Source organism: Littorina saxatilis, linkage group LG9 (assembly GCF_037325665.1).
Source record: "Littorina saxatilis isolate snail1 linkage group LG9, US_GU_Lsax_2.0, whole genome shotgun sequence".
NCBI lineage: Eukaryota > Metazoa > Mollusca > Gastropoda > Littorinimorpha > Littorinidae > Littorina > Littorina saxatilis.
Genome location: NC_090253.1, coordinates 54,646,403 through 54,666,402, shown reverse-complemented (window position 1 = coordinate 54,666,402; position 20,000 = coordinate 54,646,403). Strand labels below are relative to the sequence as shown.

Here is a 20,000-nt window from a genome sequence, read left to right as displayed (position 1 = left end):
TGTCTAAGATCAACTGAGGCCATATAACAGTCTTTAGTCATCATTTGTGTAGCAGTTGACAAATTATCCATTTTAAAATGTTCGTACGCAACGGATTCATTGAATCTTTTCAAGTTCAAAATAAGCCGATGTGACCCATCTGGCTTTTCAACAAGAAAAATAGGTGAAACCACCTCATCTTCTTCTGGTTTTGATGGCTCAATGACATGCATACTCAATAGATGTTCTATTTCTGCATCCATTATCTGAAATAAGTGACCAGGAACTTGATTTTTGGCCTCATGCTGAGTTTCCACCTTCTCAATGTCTTCACTCAAAGGAATTTCTGTTCCCTGTACCATATCTAGAATAAAGGAATCAGATGTCAATTTCTTCCAATTGTGAACAAAATGTTTCAGTTTACCTGCTTCAAATTCAAATGTGGCATTCTTTATTTCACATACCTCTTTGTTGTCTACTCTGCTTGCCTGCTTGTCGTTGTGCCGGAGAAGAATGGTCTCCCTTGACTTCTCCCTCTCCCCCTGAACTGAGCTCCTCTCTTCCCGTTCCAGTTCCACCTTCCTCTTCCTCTCCATTCGGAGTTTTTTGGTGCATACTGACGGGATGGGAAATATTTTTGCCCTCTACTTGATTGAGTAAAGGCAAGTCCAAGTTTGGTTGTACAGTCAATATCAGCACACGCTGACTTGAGATCATCCCCAAATAGCCACTGAGTGACTGGTATGTTTGAAGATGCCAGTTTTCTGTATTTTCTGTTCACATTTTGTCCAGACAGTATTTTTGCTCTTCTGTCCAGTGACATGTCATACGCTGTTTTCAGTATCAGCCCACTTGCCTCAGCAATTGTTTTGATCAGCTTTTTCTGTTCCTCACTGGCAACCCCCATTTTTAGGGACACATCCCAGGCCACAACAAGAGCATTGTTGGCCGTGTACAGTAACTTCTGTTGACGTTGTGATTTTAAGTCATACGTTTTGGCACTGTGTTCCATCAAACCCCAGATTTCGGGATTCACTTTTGGGACGCCTGTCTCAATGTTCTTTGGGCGTTTAAACTCTCTTTCTTTTTGCTTCATCTTTTCTTCGGTCATCTGACCCTTTGCCATCACTGATACAAGTTTTGCAATTCGATCTGCAACTTCATCACCAAGAGTCTCAGAAATGTCAAAATCTTGCTCCAGTTCATTCATAATTTCACTCTCATTGGGGTCGTTCAGTTCAGCCTCGGGTCGAGATTCTGATGCTTGAGTTTTACACATTTCTTCAAGAAGGTGATCGAAATCATCCCCAGTCTCCACAGATTGTTCGTCATCACTGACTTCACGTTTTCTCTTTTTCGATTGTTTCGTTTGGGGCGAGTCGCCATCTTTGTCTACCACCATAGTTAGAAACTTCAAAATTTTCTCATTTTGACTCTTCATCTTTTCCCAATCCGAGATTGGTAGAGTGACTGTTTGTGGTTTTTCCTTTCCACCCGTGTCGGGTGCGTGGATCAAGTCATTCAATTCTGAGTCCGAATCGAGTTCTAACTCTACTTGTCTCTCTGTCATCGCGACTCGCGGTTTTTTCGAACTCGGCACGATAAAGGATAAAGCACTTACTTTGTCCAGCAGAAACAATCAATTTCACACACAAAACACAACAGGTTACGTCGATTTCCGGATGAAAATGAAGTTTTCTACGCCGAAAATTCCCACATGCTGCCCATGGCCGCCATAACACATACGGGTATGGCTAGCCTAGCGCATGCGCACTCTCACATAAACCGTAGTTTCGGTAAACTGCATGAAATGGAATTTCAAAAAAAAAAAGAAAAAAAAAGAGGTAAAAATGCTAAAAAGAGACATTTGGCGTTTCATTTACACACACACACACACAAAAAAAAAAAAAAAAAAAAAAAAACCTACCTACCTACCGACCCTACTTTTTTTGGTCATGTTACCCTAAACAGACAATTTTTTTTTTTTGGCCTTATAAGATACGGGAAGATAAATAACCAAATGATTTCATTGGTTTTTTTTTTGGAAGCAATTATATACAAATTCCCCCAATTTAGTTTGCACATTGTCTACTTGCAAAAGTTGACTTGGTACATCATATGAATATATAGGTCGATTAATTTCACTCATAAAAGATTTTCGTAATTGCTTGTTTTCTATGCAATTATCTGAAAAATGTATTTCATCTTCTATTACCCCACATGTTTCACATAATCTATTTTCCCTAGGTGTATTGCTGTATCTACCAGTTTCAATTTTCAGGTCGTGGGCACTTATTCTTAGTTTACACAACGACTGTTTATATTTTCTTTGTTTTATGCGTAACAGATATGGTTCCGTTTGATAATGTGTTACTATTCTTTGATAAAAATTGCGATATTGATGCGATCAATGTGTGTGTGTGTGTGTGTGTGTGTGTGTGTTTGTATTTTAGTGTGTGTGTGTTTGTGTGTGTGTGTTTCTCCTTGTGGTATATTTGTGTGTGTGTGTGTGTGTGTGTGTGTGTGTGTGTGTGTGTGTGTGTGTGTGTGTGTGTGTGTGTGTGTGAGTGTTTTTCTGTTTGTATGTATGTGTGTGCATGTTTGTGTGTTTGCGCGCGCGCGCGCGCGTGTGTATGTGTGGGTGCGTGTGTATGGTGTATGTAAGGTGTGTGTGTGTGTGTGATGTGTGTGTGTGTATGTTTATGAGTGTGTGTGTGTGTGTGTGTGTGGTTTTGTGTGTGTGTGTGTGTGTGTATGTGTTTGTTATTTTGATTCAACTTTTTGACATGCCGACAGTCATAGTTGTAATATTTACTTGGGTATCTGTAGAATTAAATACGTTTTGTAATGAGACACATTTTAAAGCATTAGTTTGAACTTTATCTGCAGTTATTAGTTATTACAGCTGGCGTTCGTGGATCATCATGCATTTTGTTTCGTGTGGAGTTTTTGGATCGTATCGTATCGTATCGTCATCGTGGTACATAAATTGTTAACACACAGCCACAGCAACACTAACGTGTGAATATACATACACTCAGCGTCTGTTTTTTTATGCAAAAAAGATTTATATTAAATGTAGATCATCATCATCATCATCATCATCATCATCATCATCATCATCATCATCATCATCATCATCATCATCATCGCCTGTGTCTGTGTCTGTGACTTTATCACCCCCCGCGGGTTAGGGGGAAGAATTTACCCGATGCTCCCCAGCATGTCGTAAGAGGCGACTAACGGATTCTGTTTCTCTTTTTACCCTTGTTAAGTGTTTCTTGTATAGAATATAGTCAATTTTTGAAAAGATTTTAGTCAAGCAGTATGTAAGAAATGTTAAGTCCTTTGTACTGGAAACTTGCATTCTCCCAGAAAGGTAATACATTGTAGGCCTACTACGTTGCAAGCCCCTGGAGCAAATTTGTGATTAGTGCTTTTGTGAACAAGAAACAATTGACAAGTGGCTCTATCCCATCTGCCCCCTTTCCCCGTCGCGATATAACCTTCGTGGTTGAAAACGACGTTAAACACCAAATAAAGAAAGTGTCTTTATCATCATTATTAACGTATATTTTATTGTACATGTCATTTCCTCAGCTTAAGTTTGTTTTTCAAAGTGTAGAAACTTATTACCACAATAAAAAGAAACACACTTCACATGTTTGCGTTTAGAGTCTGTCTGTATTGATTGTCACTGTGTACTTGACTGACCTTTATGAGCATCTCTTGCTCAACAGCAACACTAGTTTACAGAGTTCTGTGATCATGAACTACACACAGAATTGCCGCGATATTGATGCCATCAATGTTAAAGTGATAATGTCGAGCGAAACAAATAATATATCATTCAAGTTTGAGCGGAGTATGTGTGTGGTGTGGGTGTGTGTATGTGTGTGCGTGCCCAGTGTGTGTGTGCGTGTGTATGTGTGTGAGTGTGTGTGTAGGGGGGGTCGTAGGTGTGTGTGAGTGTGTGTGCGTGTGTGTGAGTATGCGTGCGTGTGTGTGTGTGTGTGTGCGTGTGTGTGTGTGTCACAGTATGCCGCCACGGTGTGTGTGTGTGTGTGTGTGTGTGTGTGTGTGTGTGTGTGCTGGAGCGTGTTTGTGAGTGTGCATGTATGTGTTGTGTTCAACACTAGAAATCATGTACTGACAGCAATGGTTTGAAGCTTTGAGGAAAGAAACAGTAACTGTGTATTGCATCGAAATTGTATAACCAAGTGTAATCGAGTCAGTGTAGGAACACAAAGATCACCTTTGGAAGCGAAGCCCAGTCAAACAGGGTTGCGATCTTAGAGCTAATTTCTTAAACTCTTATGGATACGCAAAGGTAACAAATCACATTCAAGGAGATAGCAGCAGTCGGACCCTATCACAAACAGAACTCTACAATACACCCTTTCGAAAATTTCGTCATTTTCGCAAATCTTGCGTCTCGAGAAAATCCGCGCATTGCATGCTGGGATTGCAAATTGTACCAAACACGAGGTCTTCAGAAGAGGTACATTGCCGATTGCGTTCAAGTTTTCCCTCGTAAGCTCTTATCTCTTTGATATTTTTGTGGTTTTTGTCCCACGATAGTTTCATGATTTAAGCGGAATGGATCTCGAGTGTGTTTGGTACAACGGAGCGCCCCCTGCCACCAAAAATGTGACTAGCCGCTCATGCGCACTCGAAACTCCGAAGGGGTGTATTCACAGGTGTCTGCTACTCTAAGGCCGACCACTGCAGAGCCTGAAGTGAAGGTTGACGCAGTAGCCTCCCTGTCACACAAGTTTGGGAATGCAAACTATATTGCTCAATTACAATATACACCGTTTTGTTGTAGTTGTCCCAAAATTCAAATTGGACCCGGATAAGGAAGTAGCTTAAAGGAAGAGTCTGTGTGTTGCAACAGGAATGCACTGGAGTTTCATTCTGTCTTTGGCTGTCCAAACGTTATTGCTGATCGAGTCAAGCATATTTCACATAAATATGTCAGTTTAATCTACAGATGGATGACAAAAGTCATGCATACTCAAGGTCCATAAACTAAAAACTGAAATTTGGAGCGTCGCGCGTAACTTTGCTTCGTCGAAACTAAACAACAGAGTGTAAAAAAATGCACATTGTGACAGAAGATGATGTAACCTTTTCAGAGAAAAGTTAAAAAGCAAAGGAATACTGTACTCACCAATACAAGAACGAGACAAGACGGTACGAATTTTCGCTTATGGAAGCTTCATCAGGAAAAACAAGAACACAAAAGACAACAAAAAGCAGACGCAACACGGAACGAACAAGGTTTGAAAGAAAATGGAGGGGAAACACACAAAAAAGGGAAGGAACTCTAGGAACGGAAGCCGTGAATGAAAGGGGAGAGAAGTGGTTGGATGATGTCACAGAGAAGTTTATAACTGTCGTCTGTCGGTTTTTCGATGCGTGGTTGTAGAGTTATGAACATGACCAGGGAAAGTAACAAGCTGAAACTTAGGTGTAAACAACATATTGCACGGGTGAGAAAAGCTAAATAATCTCAACCATGAACAGAAACGATGTATTGGAGAAACCAAGGAAATATTTTGTAACTGTATACACGGCTTGAGTTGCGCGTAAGATTTGAATAACAACCCTAGATGTACAAAAATGTCAGTGAGAGCGTCAATTTTCGTTCGTCGAGGCAGACTGTCCAATATGATTTCAGGCTGTTTGATCCATTTTGGAGTAGGACTTTTGAATGTATTGTCTGGACATGTGATCGGTAAATACAGAAAAGCAGCTTTTTTCAAGTGCCAGTTAAAACATTCGAAAACGAGGATTTGTTGTTCAAATCTGTTGTTTGACCATCCCAGTCCCAACATCTAAGTATTATGATAGACTAGGTAGTCATGACAAGTTTGTTTTATGAGTGAACAATAATATCCAAAGGACTGTGTGAGTGTTTGTATAGCCTACTGATTAAAACAGTTATAACACACACCCAAACACACACACACACACACACACACACACACACACACACACACACACACACACACACACACACACACTCCAAAGACGGTTATACTCACACGTTTCCTTTTCAAATAAATTTACTCATACAACCATTCCTTTCCGTGCCAAGTCCATTGCGCTTCAAGTTCTTACACAGCAGAAGTAATTCTCAAAAAAGGCTTCTCCTCCCATCAATACTCGTGTTACCGCTTTTAGGCTGCAGTTTCAAGTTCCGGATGTCTCGTGGCTGGGCGAGAATGGGCGAGATGTCTGCGCGTGCACGCGTGCACTGTGCACCGCCGTTACGTTAGTACCTGAGTAAATGAAAGAAAATTATGACATACATTTTGTTAAACCTGCATTTTATTCATATCACACACACACACACACACACACACACACACACACACACACACACACACACACACACACACACACACACACACAAACACATGTTATATGATGTCACACACACACACACACACACACACACACACATGCACACGCACACACACACACACACACACACACACACACACACACACACACACACACACACACACACACACACACACACACAAACTAATACACACACTAACACACGCATAGACACACAGGCGCACGCGCGCGTGCCTATTCACATGGATTACCTGTCGTATGATTAGTAACGTCCGTTGTAACCGCGACCCAAGTATGAACCTTAGATAGAAAAACATTCACAACAGTTAAATTGCAGCAATGAAAACGCTTCAGCCTTTCCACTCTTTTAATGCAGTCCCTCGCATGGATGAATGATGACAAACGTGTGCCCTCCAGCAAAGGACAGCACACAGCATGTTCTTCTTGCTCCTTTATTTATACCAATGAAATAATCGTAAAACTTCTTCTTCTTCTTCTTCTGCGTTCGTGGGCTGAAACTTCCACGTACACTCGTGTTTTTTGCACGAGTGGAATTTTACGTGTATGACCGTTTTTTACCCCGCCATTTAGGCAGCCATACGCCGTTTTCGGAGGAAGCATGCTGGGTATTTTCGTGTTTCTATAACCCACCGAACTCTGACATGGATTACAGGATCTTTTTCGTGCGCACTTGGTCTTGTGCTTGCGTGTACACACGGGGGTGTTCGGACACCGGGGAGAGTCTGCACACAAAGTTGACTCTGAGAAATAAATCTCTCGCCGAACGTGGGGACGAACTCACGCTGACAGCGGCCAACTGGATACAAATCCAGCGCGCTACCGACTGAGCTGCATCCCCGCCCCGTAAAACAAAGCGTAATGTTAATTAAAACCTTACAAGTCATTGTGTGTTCCCCTGGAATCTGCATATGGCTGCCTGAATGGCTGGGGAAAAACGGTCATACACGTACACATCCACTCGTGCAAAAACATGAGTGAACGTGGGAGTTTCAGCCCATGAACAAAGAAGAAGAAGTCACTGTGTGTTAATCTGGGAGACGTTCAAACAAGGAAGGGGTTAGGCCTAAAGAAAAAATAGGTGTGGTTACGGTAACCCGACCTACCCTATTTTTAGGGGCCGATCCTATAACTTTTTATTACATTTGTCAAAACAAAAAAACCAAAAACCAGTGCAAAAAACGTAATGAAAGCGAAAGCGCCCGTGTCGCACACTTATTTCCCTGTCAAGTAGGTTTAATTTGTACACATTAGAAAAAAAAGTTAAAAAAAAAGTGATTGCCTACCTACCTACCCTATTTTTTTGGGCTATGTTACCGTAACCACACCTATTTTTTGGGGGCTTTACAAACAAAAAAAGTCAAGAAATAGTAACAGCGCTCTTCCTTCTCCTTTTCACTCTCTGTCTTCAGAAGGAAACATACAAACCTTCAGAAACTTCATATCACCAAGAAAAACAACCCAAATATCAACGAGACTATTAATCTTTTCAAAACGCGTATGAATTTGTTTGTTTTGACTCCGTGCTTTTGCGATGCAAGTGAATCAACTGAAATGCACAACAGCGGTATATGTATCAGTAAACGAAAATGAAAGTTTAAGAGACGGAAACTTTTGCATAACGAAACTTTTCCAACAACCTACCTTTCTTGTTTTGTTTTTATTCTGAATTTTGGAACGTTGGCAGTCTCTTTGTTTTTGAAACTTTTCTAAATCATTGACAATAAAAAGTGTCACTAAGCTAAATCAATTGAACATTTCTGAGAGCCCCTCAGGGTTTTAAGAGTGCTACCTATTATTCTATTGTTTCTTGAAGGCACAGTGCAGCTCACAGCCTTCGTTTTGCGTTTTTGTTGCAGCTGAGTGCATTTACAGTTCAAAAATCCTCCTATGGTAGTAAAACAAACCCAAAACTACCCAACGACGACATCTGTGAAGCTCGACAGTTTCTTATTCACGCGAGTGCATAAATTAACCTAGTTATTACGTGGTGTTTGGTCGGAGTTCGATTCAACTGAGGGATTCCGGCCTCCATTTTGTTTTACACAAACTCATGATGACGTCTGACATAGTTTGCTAGTGACGTGTCTTTTCAGTTGTGCATGATGTGCATGTGGTGATCTACCTGATCTAAATTTAGATCCAAAAATAGGCCAAGACCAGCCGGGTCCGAGTACGAAATTAATTCGTGAACAAATCGCAGTTCTTGACTCTTTGGGTGCAAGTCAATGAAACTTGGTAGTTCTTCTAACGGATAGCTGCCTGAGGTATAACTAAAAGCCCCAGGGGCTCCGTGCACCTGGATTTGACAAGTTCAGTACCTTTAAAGCTTTTGACAACATGGCTGTTATCAGTAGACGCAAATTGTTGTTGTTGTAAATGACCGCATAACCGTCAGATTCTTGTGACAGTTTGTACCAAAAGCATGATCACATGTGCTTCTGACGTGATTCTGACGAATAATCTGCCCCAAACACCTACACTTTTGTATATTTTTCTCAAACCCGAAGATTATTATTTAGTCCACCACATTACTTTCATTAAGAGAGCTACATCTATGCTCTTTACTCACAGAAATTAAATTACAATTCAATTTACTTTGACATTTTATGCTGTCAAAAATTGGAATTACCTTTTCTTCCTTTTAATGCCAGACAGGTCCGCGTGTGACGTAACGCATAATTATTAGACTCATTGGAAATATGGTTTTCCTTTCTCGGTTTTTCCATCGTTGTATACATTCTTACAAATAAACTTGGACATTTTTTCTTGGAGGACGGAGGTTTAGTGGCCGTAAGTGCATGATTGTACAAAACCATGACGCCGTTTAAGTGGGCGGCTTACTCTTATAACATTTAGTCACATTTTGACCAAATGTGGTTTTTTTTTTTTTTTACATAGACTGGGAATCGAAACAGGGTGTACGTGTGTGTGTGTGTGTGTGTGTATGTGTGTGTGTGTGTGTGTGTGTGTGTGTGTGTGTGTGTGTGTGTGTGTGTGTGTGTGAGAGTGTGTGTGTGTGTGTGAGAGAGAGTGTATGTGTGTGTGTGTGACAGTGTGTGAGTGTGTGTGTATGTGTGTGTGTAAGTGTATGTGTGTGTGTGACAGTGTGTGCGTGTGTGTGTGTGTAAGTGTATGTGTGTATGTGCGTGTGTGTGTGTGAGTGTGTGTGTGTGTGTGTGCGTGCGTACGTGCGTGTGTGTGCGTGCTTGAGTGCATGCAAGCGTGCGCGCGCGCGCGCGTGTGTGTGTGTGTGTGTGCGTGTATATGTGTGTGTGTATGTTTGTGTGTGTATGCGTGCGTGTGCGTGCGTGCATGCGTGCGCGCGTGTGTGTGTATGTGTGTGGGTGTGTGTGTGTGTGTGTGTGTGTGTGTGTGTGTGTGTGTGTGTGTGTGTGTTTCTTCAGAATTTGTTGCACATAAAAATACGTAGACATACTCACAAATTTAACTTACACGTTTACTTACACAAATGCATACTAACACACGGACATACGCACGCACGAACGCACGCACGCACGCACACACACACACACACACACACACACACACACACACACACACACACACACACACGTACACCTAGTCATTAATTGGCAAATATCTTTAGCTCCTAATCCTACTTTCACTTTAAAGACTGAACCAAAAGTACGCTGAGGTAACTCTTGCACAGTAAGACAGCACTTACGGTTCTTGATTGACACACCCCCTTTGATCAACACTACTGATTCATTTCTGCGTTCACAACTCCCATCAGAAAAGAGTCCTGCCTTCAATGTTGTGATCTGTAGACGGCCACAGAAACAGGTATGTGTCGAGAAGCTTGTTACACTACGCTGTGAATACTGTAGAATCTGCTTGTTCGCTGTAGGATTCCTTTCTGCTGTCAGGTGTGTGTGTGTGTCGATCTAATGTCATCCATTGTGTGTCGCTGTTGTCAATGCTATACAGCTAAGTGGAACTGAAAGTAGGCCATACCTTGACTGACAAGGTTACCCTTCTCGTATTCAAGTGTCAAGCGCAAAGAGCATAATTGTAAAGTTATTATGTTGCGCTATATAAATGCTCATTTATTATTATATTATTATTATTATTATTATTATTATTATTATTATTATTATTATTATTATACAGAACAGCTGCCTAAAACACGACTGACTACGGAAAAAGAGAGTCAGATACTTTAGCTCTGAGTATCTGTGTGTAATTTGGTTTTGATTATTCCGGTATCTACTTTCTGTTTATGGTCAGGCACAAGTGGAACTGTGTGATGTCATACCACAGAAAAAAACGGTCATATTTTCATTCGACCAGTTACTCAGTATTGGTAACAAATCCTTGAGAAATACAGGGCCGGACTAGGCTAAGAGGAGGGGGGGGGGGGGGGGTTGCCAGCTGATGGGAAGGTCATATTCTGAGATAGGAAAATGGTCGCTCCTTGCATGAAACGGCATTAAATAAACAATAATAAAAAATGTTTTTAAACAAGTGAGGTACATGTTTAGGCTAGGGGGGGGGGGGGGGGGGGGGGGGTTGCGCAACCCCCATAGCCCCCCCCCCCCCGGTAGTCCGGCCCTGAAATAAATAGTGTTGTGTGTAAAGTGCTCTGCTCCAAGTGTTTATGAACAGAGCGGAGAGAGATTAGATTGGATTGTTTACTCATTTGGGCCATAGCCCCTTATGAGGGGGGTGAACATATATGCAATGACATAATGACATTTGCACACAAATCAAATGAAATAAATCATACACAAACTAAGACATTACATTTCAAATAAAGAAAGAGAGAGAGAGAGAGAGAGAGAGAGAGAGAGAGAGAGAGAGAGAGAGAGAGAGAGAGAGAGAGAGAGAGAGAGAGAGAGAGAGAGAAGGTGACAAGGGAAATAATCCTTTATTTGCGATCCTTTGATGCATATACTTCTCTCCCTTGAATTGTTGTAAACCTTTACTCTACGGTCGATCCAGCAAGTTATGTTTTTACACGGATAACTTCAGATGGCAATACATTTCCCCATCACTCCTTTTTCAAGAGGGTGGAGTATTAACATTGCTTTTTTTCCGCGTCCGCTATACCCCCCCCCCCCCCCCCCCCACAACCGCTCACTGTTCTCTTCGGTAGTTAATCAAGTAAACGTACATCCTCGAGTTGTTGTACCGTGGGGGCACGGACAAAGCAAATTCATCCTGGGTTCTTACAGCATTAATTCAAGACGTTGATCACAGTATGGCGGCATGCGCACACTACACTAAGTGTGAAGTGTTTTAATGAGACTTTACAACTGAATATCAGGAACTGTTATTGATCAGTCCGTTCTTGGTGTGTGTGTGTGTGTGTGTGTGTGTGTGTGTGTGTGTGTGTGTGTGTGTGTGTGTGTGTGTGTGAGTGTGTGTGTGTGTGTGCGAGCGTGTGTGTGTGTGCGTGTGTGTGTGTGTGTGTGTGTGTTTACAGAAGTCGTAATGGCCGCCGCTCCAGCCACCACTAGCAGTGAGCTACCAGAATGCCCTGTCTGCCATGACGGCTATAAAGAGCCAAAGATACTGCCGTGTACACACCTAGCGTGCAAAAAGTGCGTCGTGTCGTGGCTTCAGAAGGCAGGGGTCAAGGGAGGCTGTCCGCTCTGCAGGGCCCCCATCCTGCCCTCCACCAGCCGAGGTCAACTTGACCTTGACACTCTGGTCAATGACCTGCCCACTGACCTGGCCACAATGGCTTTGGTGGACAGTCACAAAGTGCTCAGCGGTCAGCATGTCTGCATGGTCTGTGACAACAACATAGCTGCAACGTCATTCTGCTTGCAGTGTGACGTCAAGATCTGCAAAGCTTGTATAAGGACTCACAAGAACATACCTTTAACCAGGAAACACGTCATTGAAGACTTAAACAAACTCAGCCCGCATCGGTTGGCTCAGATAAACCGTGCAACATGTAACGTGCACGATGATAGGCCGGCTGAGGTGTATTGCTCCATCCACCAGGAGCTCATTTGCATGTTGTGTGCGACAACCAATCACCGCAGCTGTGCAGAGGTGAAGGCCATCCCAGACGTGGCGACAGAGAAGAGAAGAGAACTGGAACAACAGGCACAGAGACTGAGGGACAGAGCGACAGCATTGGCAACGGAGGTTGGTGTTCACCCTTCACGTTAATGCCCTTGTTTTATCAGGCTTTTTCCTTATTAAGTTTTATGCATCGTACCTTATTTGCAGACTTACATCCATTCTGATTAAATCTACATGACGTTTGGGGTTTCATTGGATGATACAATAAGGTGAAAACAGGGTTTGATGAATGCATGGTGCAAGCTTGAATTTGTTTGTTTGTTTGTTCGTTCATGGGCTGAAACTCCCACGGCTTTTACGTGTATGACCGTTTTTACCCCGCCATTTAGGCAGCCATACGCCGCTTTTGGAGGAAGCATGCTGGGTATTTTCGTGTTTCTATAACCCACCGAACTCTGACCGTCATGGATTACAGGATCTTTTTCGTGCGCACTTGGTCTTGTGCTTGCGTGTACACACGGGGGTGTTCGGACACCGAGGAGAGTCTGCACACAAAGTTGACTCTGAGAAATAAATCTCTCGCCGAACGTGGGGGCGAACTCACGCTGACAGCGGCCAACTGGATACAAATCCAGCGCGCTACCGACTGAGCTACATCCCCGCCCGAAGCTTGAATGATTTCTCTTTAATGATTTCACCTTCTCAAACCACTTTCGCTGGACATTAAAAAGAAAAATCTTCAGCGATGACAAAACCTTTTTTTTTTTTTTTAAATGCAAAATGACATTTAAACACGATTTGTAGGACTTCACAGAGTGATCTGTGTTCTTGTGTTTTAGATCCAAGAGGTCACGAACACTTTCAAGGTCATGCGTAAAAAGGCCAATGACACGTTCGATGACCTTGAGCAGTGCTTGAAGAAGCGACGTCAGAAGGTCAACGAGCTGATACAGGCTGAGGAAGACGCCGCCATGACGTCACTGGCGGAGCTGGAGAAATGGCGGGCGGCCTTAGCACTAAACGCAGCCAGCGTAGGAAATGTGTTGCTGTCAGCGTCTGAAGGGTCTCTGCTGGGGATGATGAAAAGTCTGACGTCACGCCTGGACGACCTGGAGTCACAGACCGGAACGACACGCAAGATGGAGGTCAAAGACTTGACCTTGGACCTCCAGAAACTGGATCAACTGAGGGCCGACATTGCCTCTCTGGGTACGTCCCATTTTCTGTACACCTTTTCTGATAACAAGTTTTGGTTACACGTGTATTGTTGTTTCTTGTTAGAAACCAGGTCAAGATCCATTCAGCATCCATTTTATTCTCTGTTTTGTTCTTGGCCTACTCCTCAAAAACAGGTAACAGGTAATCACGGTAATAGGTATAAGGTTCCTATATATGGAGTTAGCGAACGTATTGCTTGTACTGGTTTTTTTGGTTTTTTTTCTCTCTTTTTTTTTTCTCTTTTCCTTTCTCTTTTTCTCTTCTTTCTTTTATCTTTCTCTTTTCTCTTTTGAACCTCAGTTACAATATGACTCGCTATGAGTATGATACTGTGAGCGATGCTGAACAGTTTAGACATAAACAGATTGGGTTATAAATAGTAATAATATCATTCTTTCGTTTAACATGGACAATCTTCGGAAATGTACAATATTTTCAATCAATTATAATTTAGCTATAATTCTCTCCGTGAACAGGCATTTGCACACTTTCTCTCTCTCTCTATCCTCTCCCTCCCCATCCTCTCCCCCCCTCTCCTCCCCCTCTCTCTCTCTATCTCTAATCGTCCTCTCTCTCTCTCCCCCTCTCCCTTTCTCTCTCTCTCTCACCCTCCCTGCCACTCTCTCTCTCTCTCTCTCTGATACTGTGAGCGATACTGAACAGTTTAAACATAAACCCTGCCACTCTCTCTCTCTCTCTCTCTCTGATACTGTGAGCGATGCTGAACAGTTTAAACATAAACAGATTGGGTTATGAATAGCAATACTATCATTCTTTCGCTTAACATGGACAATCTTCGAAAATCTCCCTCTCTCGCTCCCCCACCCCTCCCTCCGCTCTCTCTCTCCCTCTCTCTCCCTCGCACCCTCCCCCTCTCTCTCTCTCTCTCTCTCTTCCTCCCCCCTCTCCCCCCCTCTCTCCCCTCCTCTCTCAATCTCTCCCCCCTCTCTCCCTCCCCCCTCCCCCCTCACTCTCCCTCCCCACTCTCTCTCTCTCTATTACCATGGTTGTATTTAAATGAATGGATATAGCTCAGTTGGTAGCGCGCTGGATTTGTATTCTGTTGGCCGCTGTCAGCGTGAGTTCGATCCCAGGTTCGGCGGAAATTTATTTCACAGAGTCAACTTTGTGTGCAGACTCTCTTCGGTGTCCGAACCTCCCCCCGTGTACACTACATTGGGTGTGCACGTTAAAGATCCCACGATTGACAAAAGGGTCTTTCCTGGCAAAATTGCTTAGGCACAGTTAATAATTGTCTACCTATACCCGTGTGACTTGGAACAATAGGCCGTGAAAGGTAAATATGCGCCGAAATGGCTGCAATCTACTGGCCGTATAAAATTTCATCTCACACGGCATCACTGCAGAGCGCCTAGAACTGTACCCACGGAATATGCGCGATATAAGACTCATTGATTGATTGATATATTTTGCTGTTCGTCATAATTGTTTTCATCATTGGTTCACCTTAGTTAATACATTGACATGAAGAGCCGAATGAAGAGCTCTCTTTCAAATATACAATTTGGGTCAAAGCCTTCTCCGTATTTGTATATACTTATTGACATTTTTGCAACAAGCAGAATAAAGTTAATATTTCTTATATTTTGGTCCTGTTGCTTGTTCGGTTGAAAACCAAATAATACGTCAGTTTCTTTTAATTTTATCTGTGAACCTGTTTTTATATAAATTTGCTTTTCTACGTTCTTCCAAAAAATTGATATTCTTGGGCATTTAAAGAAAAAATGTTCAATGAAATCAATATCTCCACACAGACTACAGCGATTGTTTTCACGTTTTTTCATTTTGTGTAGTAAGATATTAGTGGGGTAGATATTATGCAATATCTTCCAGTGAAGTAGCCTTAATCGCTCTTCCTTGGTGCAATTGTTTGCTATCATCCAATGATTTCTTTCTATTTTATAGTTATATTTATTCATCCAAAAATGTATTGAGCAAGGAGTACTTGCTTTTTGTTTGGTAAGTAGTGATCTAAATTTTTTGGGAGTCCAGTTTTTAAGAGATTGAGGTTCTAGAGAGACAGTCGCTTCTTGAATTTGGTTATTGTCAGCTCGCAATGATTGCGCAATGAGCGCGGTTCGCATTGCATTATAATCAAACAGCAGAGCAGGGTAGTCCCCGATTTTTTCTGCAATACGTGCGAGTGGTAATAATCCCTCGTCTGTCCATATATCTTGGACGTAATTTATGTATGCATTTGTCCATCTCTTGAAGAACAGAGGTCTATTTCTGTACGTTATCTCTTTGCTATTCCAGAGACAGGTATAATTATTTGAATTCAGTATTGGACAGGTATATATTTCTGAATTCAAGCCATTTAATTAGACATGATTTCCAGAATTTAGATTTGACTTTTTCGAGTCCTAAAAATGTTTTTGGATTAGCAGTAGCATTGAGGCAGCAAAGGTTTGTTCCAACTTCATTAAAGATGTAGGTTGGTATTAATTTCCATTTGGCAGATGTGTCTATTTTTAACTGAGTTATCCATGTCATCATAAAGGAGGCTTGCATATCTATTATGTTTATCATATTACAACCTCCATTCTCCCCTACGTTGCACATTACACATCTTTTTACCTTTTCAAAGGCTCGCGTATTTGTGTACTTCTTTTTCCATAAAAATCGAAATAAGATTGTATTTACTTTCTGTAGGATAGTGGCTGGAGCACTTAAAGCTTGCATTGGGTATACAAATTGTGAAATCAAGAAACTTTTTACAACACATAATTTGCCTGTGATACTAAGGTTTCTTTTAGACCATAAGCTTATTATTCTTTCTATTTTTTCGATTCTTTCCGACCAATTCTCATTTATGTCTGATGCAGTGACATCATTTTTAAAGAGTATACCTAAAATCTTTAGTTGTTTTTTCCATTTTAAGTCACAGTGATGTTCTCTGCTGTCCTTTTGGGATCCTAGCCACATTGCTTCCGTTTTGTTTTTATTAATTTTTAGTTGTGATATTTTCGTGAAATCAGTGACAAGCTTCATTGCATTTTCCATATCTTGTTTTCCTTGTAATAGCATGCTAATGTCATCAGCGTACATTGCTAATTTTATCATATCGATTGAGTTGTTAGTCTCTATCTGGGAGCGAGGTAATCGAAGTCCGTGTATGCTTGGATCGTTTCTAATCTTTATTGCAAGAATTTCCAGTCCGAGAATGAAGGCCATTGGCGAAAACGGGAAGCCTTGGCGAATTCCTGTCTCAATCGGGAATGGTTCGGAAATCCAACCAAGGTAGTTGCATGTACTGTTGGCGCGGAGGGACCATAACAGTTGATACCTGTTACACCTGTGTGATGATGTCATCTTGCGCTGTGCAGTTGTCTGTCTGTGCGTGGGGCAACTCGTCATTATGTCAAACACTGTAGGGCGGTACAGGCATCCATGGACATATAACGAAATATACAGAGAGGGGTCAGTTCTTAGTCTCCAATGACATGAAACAATTCATTGCAATACCTGGTAAAATTCAGAAAAATGCGTCTTTTATAAAAAATCAAAATCCCCAACTTACTACGTATCATAATTCACGTGAATAACATTGCTAAATTGCTAAATAACATTCTAAAACGCCGGTTAAACCTGTCACACGAAAGTTATTCAAGGACTGAAATGTGTCTACAGGTCAGATGACAAAACCCACCACAACACCGACAACCTTACAGCAGCCTACACAGCCATCACCAGCCACATCTACAGCGACATCAGCGACAACACCACGGACTGCAGACAAACCAAGAAAGGCGGCGCTGGCCAAAGTACTGAAAGTAAGGGACCGGGTCAAACCGGGACCGGACTGGCGTTCTCATCTTGGCTCTAAGGTAAGACTGCGTGTCCCTCTCCTGTCTGACAGTTTTCACCATCCCGATCACTCAGTCGGAGTTGTCACTAAAAGGAAGCTGATGCTATGCATATTCTGGTTCTGCTTTTGCTCGAGATGCAACTAAATGACATTTTGGGTTATAAACTTGATTCAGAAATTAAGTTAAATGAACTGAAGAGGAATACATTCACGCCCGCACGCATGTAAATACGCACTCAAGCAAATGCACACAAACTGGATGAAACTATGCTTATACTTGTTTATTCGGCGTTTGTTACACACACACACACACACACACACACACACACACACACACACACACACACACGCACACACACACATACACACACACACACACACACACACACATCCGCACACACACACACACAGATCCTTACACACACACAAACACACACACACATCCGCACACACACACACACACACACACATCCGCACACACACACACAGATCCTTACACACACACAAACACACACACACACACACACAGATTCACACACACACACACACACACACAAGCAGTGACCAGTGTGTACTGTGTGCAGGGCAAGAAAGGCACAGTGACGGCCATCCCGTCAAGACTAGCAGCACAGGAGGGCGATGATCCACAAGGCATGGTGGACGTGCAGTGGGATGGTGGACATGAAGACTGTTACTGTATGGGACGTGATGGCCTGTATCGCCTGGACCTGCTGTGACAGCCTTCGTCACCCCCACCTCTCCCTGTGCCCTGTATTGTACTGACTGTAGTGTCTCAGTATCCTTCTGCATGTAGTGAATAAAGTGTGTGTGTGTGTGTGTGTATGTGTGTGTGTGTGCGCGCGTGCGTGTGTGTGTGTTTGTTTGTGTGTGTGTGTGTGTGTGTGCGTGTGTGTGCGTGTGTGTGTGTGTGCGTGTGTGTGTGTGTGTGTGTGTGTGTGTGTGTGTGTGTGTGTGTGTGTGTGTGTGTGAAGAATGAATACGAATACACTTTATTGTCATGAAACGTAGTATTTATAAGATACGGGAAGATAAATAACCAAATGATTTCATTGGGTTTTTTTTGGAAGCAATTATATACAAATTCCCCCAATTTAGTTTGCACATTGTCTACTTGCAAAAGTTGACTTGGTACATCATATGAATATATAGGTCGATTAATTTCACTCATGAAAGATTTTCGTGATTGGTTGTTTTCTTTGCAATTATCTAAAACATGTATTTCATCTTCTATTACCCCACATGTTTCACATAATCTGTTTTTCTTAGGTGTATTTCTTTATACATCTATCAGTTTCAATTTTCAAGTCATGCGCACTAATTCTTAGTTTACACAACGACTGTTTATATTTTGTTTGTTTTATGCATCTATCTATATATATATATACGACTAGTGTCTGTGTGTCTGTCTGTGTATCTGTGTGTCTGTGTGTCTGTGCGCGATGCACGGCCAAAGTTCTCGATGGATCTGCTTCAAATTTGGTGGGCATATTCAAGTAGACCCGGGACACGACACAACCTGGTCGATATTTCAACACGTGCTCTCAGCGCGCAGCGCGGAACCGATTTTGGTTCCACCTCAGCTATTTTGGTTCCACCTCAGCTTACCCGGGCCCCCATACCGACACACCATAGCCGCTACACCACATCACAACGCCAAAGTTCTCGGTGGATCTTTTTCAAATTTGGACACCGTATTCAGCTACACCCCGGACACAATATCATCGATGAGATATTTCAACACGTGCTCTCAGCGCGCAGCGCTGAACTCATTTTCGTTTTTGTGTTCATTTCACCATTATAAGTAACTCTTCCTTATCTTCTCCAGTGTTTGGCGTTTATCTCCCTTCCTTCGTGTGGCTTTCCCGTTCAGTTGTAAGTTACTATTATTTTTAGAATGTCACTGCGCTGTCCACTGCGCTGTCCACAACGCTTCCCTTGCACCCGTAAGTTGTTCTTACTGTCAAAGTGAAAAGGTCGAATCAATTTATAGCCACGCGAAAAATACACTCTCACCTATCTCTATATATTTATAGATACAGATATGCATATATATATACGGCTTCTCTGTGTGTGTGTGTGTTTGTGTGTGTGTGTGGGCAAAAACCTATGTATTATAGAGTTCTGTTTGTGATGGGGTCTAGCGGCTTTTGTCTGTCTGTATGTTCTGGCATGTGAGAAGTCACAGCAGATGATATAGGGCTAAGAAATAAGCTCAAAAATTCTCAATCCCGTTTGACAGGACTTCGCCTTTCAAAGGTGATTGTGGTGAACCGCCACGCTGTCTGTCTCTGTCGCGCCGTTCACCCCAAATTCCCGTTTCTGAGGTACTATTTTTAGAATGTCACTGCGCTGTCCAGAACGCTTCCCTTGCACCCGTAAGTTGTTCTTACTGTCAAAGTGAAAAGGTCGAATCAATTTATAGCCACGCAAAAAATACACTCTCACCTATCTCTATATATTTATAGATATAGATATACATATATATATATACGGCTTCTCTGTGTGTGTGTTTGTGTGTGTGTGTGTGGGAAAAAACCTGTTGATTGTAGAGTTCTGTTTGTGA

At 42.2% G+C, this 20,000-nt stretch overlaps 3 protein-coding genes across 3 annotated transcripts in view; 1 reads left to right on the top strand and 2 right to left on the bottom strand.

Moving 5' to 3' along the window:
• Nucleotides 1-1,970, bottom strand: part of LOC138976495 (uncharacterized) — a 4,662-nt gene extending 2,692 nt beyond the window's left edge. Inside the window, exon 1 of the mRNA XM_070349364.1 lies at nt 444-1,970. Coding sequence (XP_070205465.1) covers nt 455-1,549 — 1,095 coding nt within the window. The 5' untranslated portion in view covers nt 1,550-1,970 and the 3' untranslated portion in view covers nt 444-454. The remainder of the gene's footprint in view (nt 1-443) is intronic.
• LOC138977269 (uncharacterized) overlaps nt 1-20,000 on the bottom strand; it is a 58,921-nt gene that overhangs the window by 29,945 nt on the left and 8,976 nt on the right. The window lies entirely within an intron of this gene.
• Nucleotides 11,265-17,655, top strand: LOC138977470 (transcription intermediary factor 1-beta-like). The gene is made up of 3 exons (XM_070350335.1): nt 11,265-12,492; nt 13,209-13,578; nt 17,239-17,655. The coding sequence occupies exons 1-3, from the start codon at nt 11,827-11,829 to the stop codon at nt 17,559-17,561; spliced, it is 1,359 nt and encodes a 452-aa protein (XP_070206436.1). The 5' UTR covers nt 11,265-11,826; the 3' UTR covers nt 17,562-17,655.

Bases quoted from the DNA above. Each gene is read 5' to 3' on its own strand.
- LOC138977470 (XM_070350335.1), top strand. From the start codon at position 11,827: ATGGCCGCCGCTCCAGCCACCACTAGCAGTGAGCTACCAGAATGCCCT. The intron at 12,493-13,208 runs GTTGGTGTTCAC...CTTGTGTTTTAG, and splicing joins CGACAGCATTGGCAACGGAG to ATCCAAGAGGTCACGAACAC. The intron at 13,579-17,238 runs GTACGTCCCATT...ATGTGTCTACAG, and splicing joins GGCCGACATTGCCTCTCTGG to GTCAGATGACAAAACCCACC.